Source organism: Nannospalax galili, unplaced genomic scaffold (genome assembly GCF_000622305.1).
Source record: "Nannospalax galili isolate Female #2095 unplaced genomic scaffold, S.galili_v1.0 scaffold332, whole genome shotgun sequence".
Lineage (NCBI taxonomy): Eukaryota > Metazoa > Chordata > Mammalia > Rodentia > Spalacidae > Nannospalax > Nannospalax galili.
Window position 1 is genome coordinate 144,733 of NW_008333794.1, and position 1,349 is coordinate 146,081.

Below are 1,349 nucleotides of genomic sequence, written 5' to 3' on the forward strand. Positions count from 1 at the left end.
ACACATACACAAAGAAATGTAATAGAGTGTAGTATTGTTATCATTCTATTATTGCACAGTGACCTATGTGACATTTCATTACTTTTAGTGTTTATTTTATGGAATTTGGGTCTGTCTTAGCTACTTTTCTGTTGCTGTGATAGAATAGCTTGAAAAATCAACTTAGGGGAGAAAGGGTTTATTTTAACTTACAATTCCAGAAGGATAGTTCATCAAGGTGGGGAAGACCTAGCTACAAGCAGGGAAAACATGACCATGGGTACAGGAAACTCATGACATTTCATCCCCACAAAGGAAACAGAAAGATAGAACAGGAAGTGGGACCAGGCTATAAAACCTCAACACCCACCCCACCCTTGCTGTACTTCCTCCAACAAGGAACCACTTCCTAAAGGTTCCAAACCACTACACTAGCACTCAGCCCATAAATACTTACAGGTTTCATATGTTCTTGAAGAATGGTGTCCTTTTTCACACGCAGTCCCTCTTTTATTTATTTTCTGATTTTCATCTTTGACTTTCAGTATCTGGGCACTGCTGCCAGTGAGTTGTTAGTTAAAGACAACAAACAGGTACATTTTTTTTTCATTTAAAAAAAATTTATTTTGCCTGTGTGTATATAGGTGCACCTGTGTCATGCAAAGCCCAAGGAGGCCAGAAAAGGGTGTGAGATCCCCTGGAACTGGAGTTACAGACAGTTGTTGGCCACCAAGTGGATGCTGGTAACTGAATTCAGGTCCTTTGCAAGGGCAACAGGTACTCTTAACCACTGAGCCATCTCTCCAACCCTCTTTTTGTTTTTGTTTTTAAATCCAGTCAACTAATCTGTCTTTTAGTTGATGAAACGAATCCATTTGCATACACAGTTATTATTGAGAGTGGCATTATATACAATTTATTATTGTCAAGTGCTGTTTAAGCTTATTGAGAAGCTGGTTCTGGAAGCAGGGTTAGCACACCCATTTCACACCCAAACATATTTGTCTTAGATTGTCTTCCAAGACCCCTTGTTGGGAATGGGTTGACTCCCAGCCCTAGGAGAATAAAGTTAAACAGAAAGATAGTAAATTGTTAAAGTAAAAACATTGCATAAGTGAACATAAATGCAAGCTAAATCATTCCCAGGCAACTTCTCAGAGCAAAACTATTAATCTCATGATATAAAAATGTCTGCGGTGAGAATGATAAATTGGAAGTCTTGCCCAGAACAGAACCTGAGTTCCTCTGTCACTCAAAGATTCTGGATGGCTGTTTAGGTTCCCAGAACTTACCCAGTTTCTGCTGAATGGTGTGTCTGATTTACTCTGTAGCTTGCTGTTTGAGCCTTTACCTCAAGCTGACCATATACT

General features: G+C 39.3%; 1 protein-coding gene across 2 annotated transcripts in view; it reads right to left on the reverse strand.

Annotated features, from left to right (window-relative positions):
- Positions 1 to 744: 744 nt before the first annotated feature.
- Positions 745 to 1,349, reverse strand: part of LOC103730327 (zinc finger protein 345) — a 36,156-nt gene continuing 35,551 nt past the window's right edge. For both annotated transcript variants that reach the window (XM_008828535.3, XM_029561311.1), the window contains one exon: positions 745 to 1,034. In XM_008828535.3, coding sequence (XP_008826757.1) covers positions 922 to 1,034 — 113 coding nt within the window. In that variant the 3' untranslated portion in view covers positions 745 to 921. The remainder of the gene's footprint in view (positions 1,035 to 1,349) is intronic.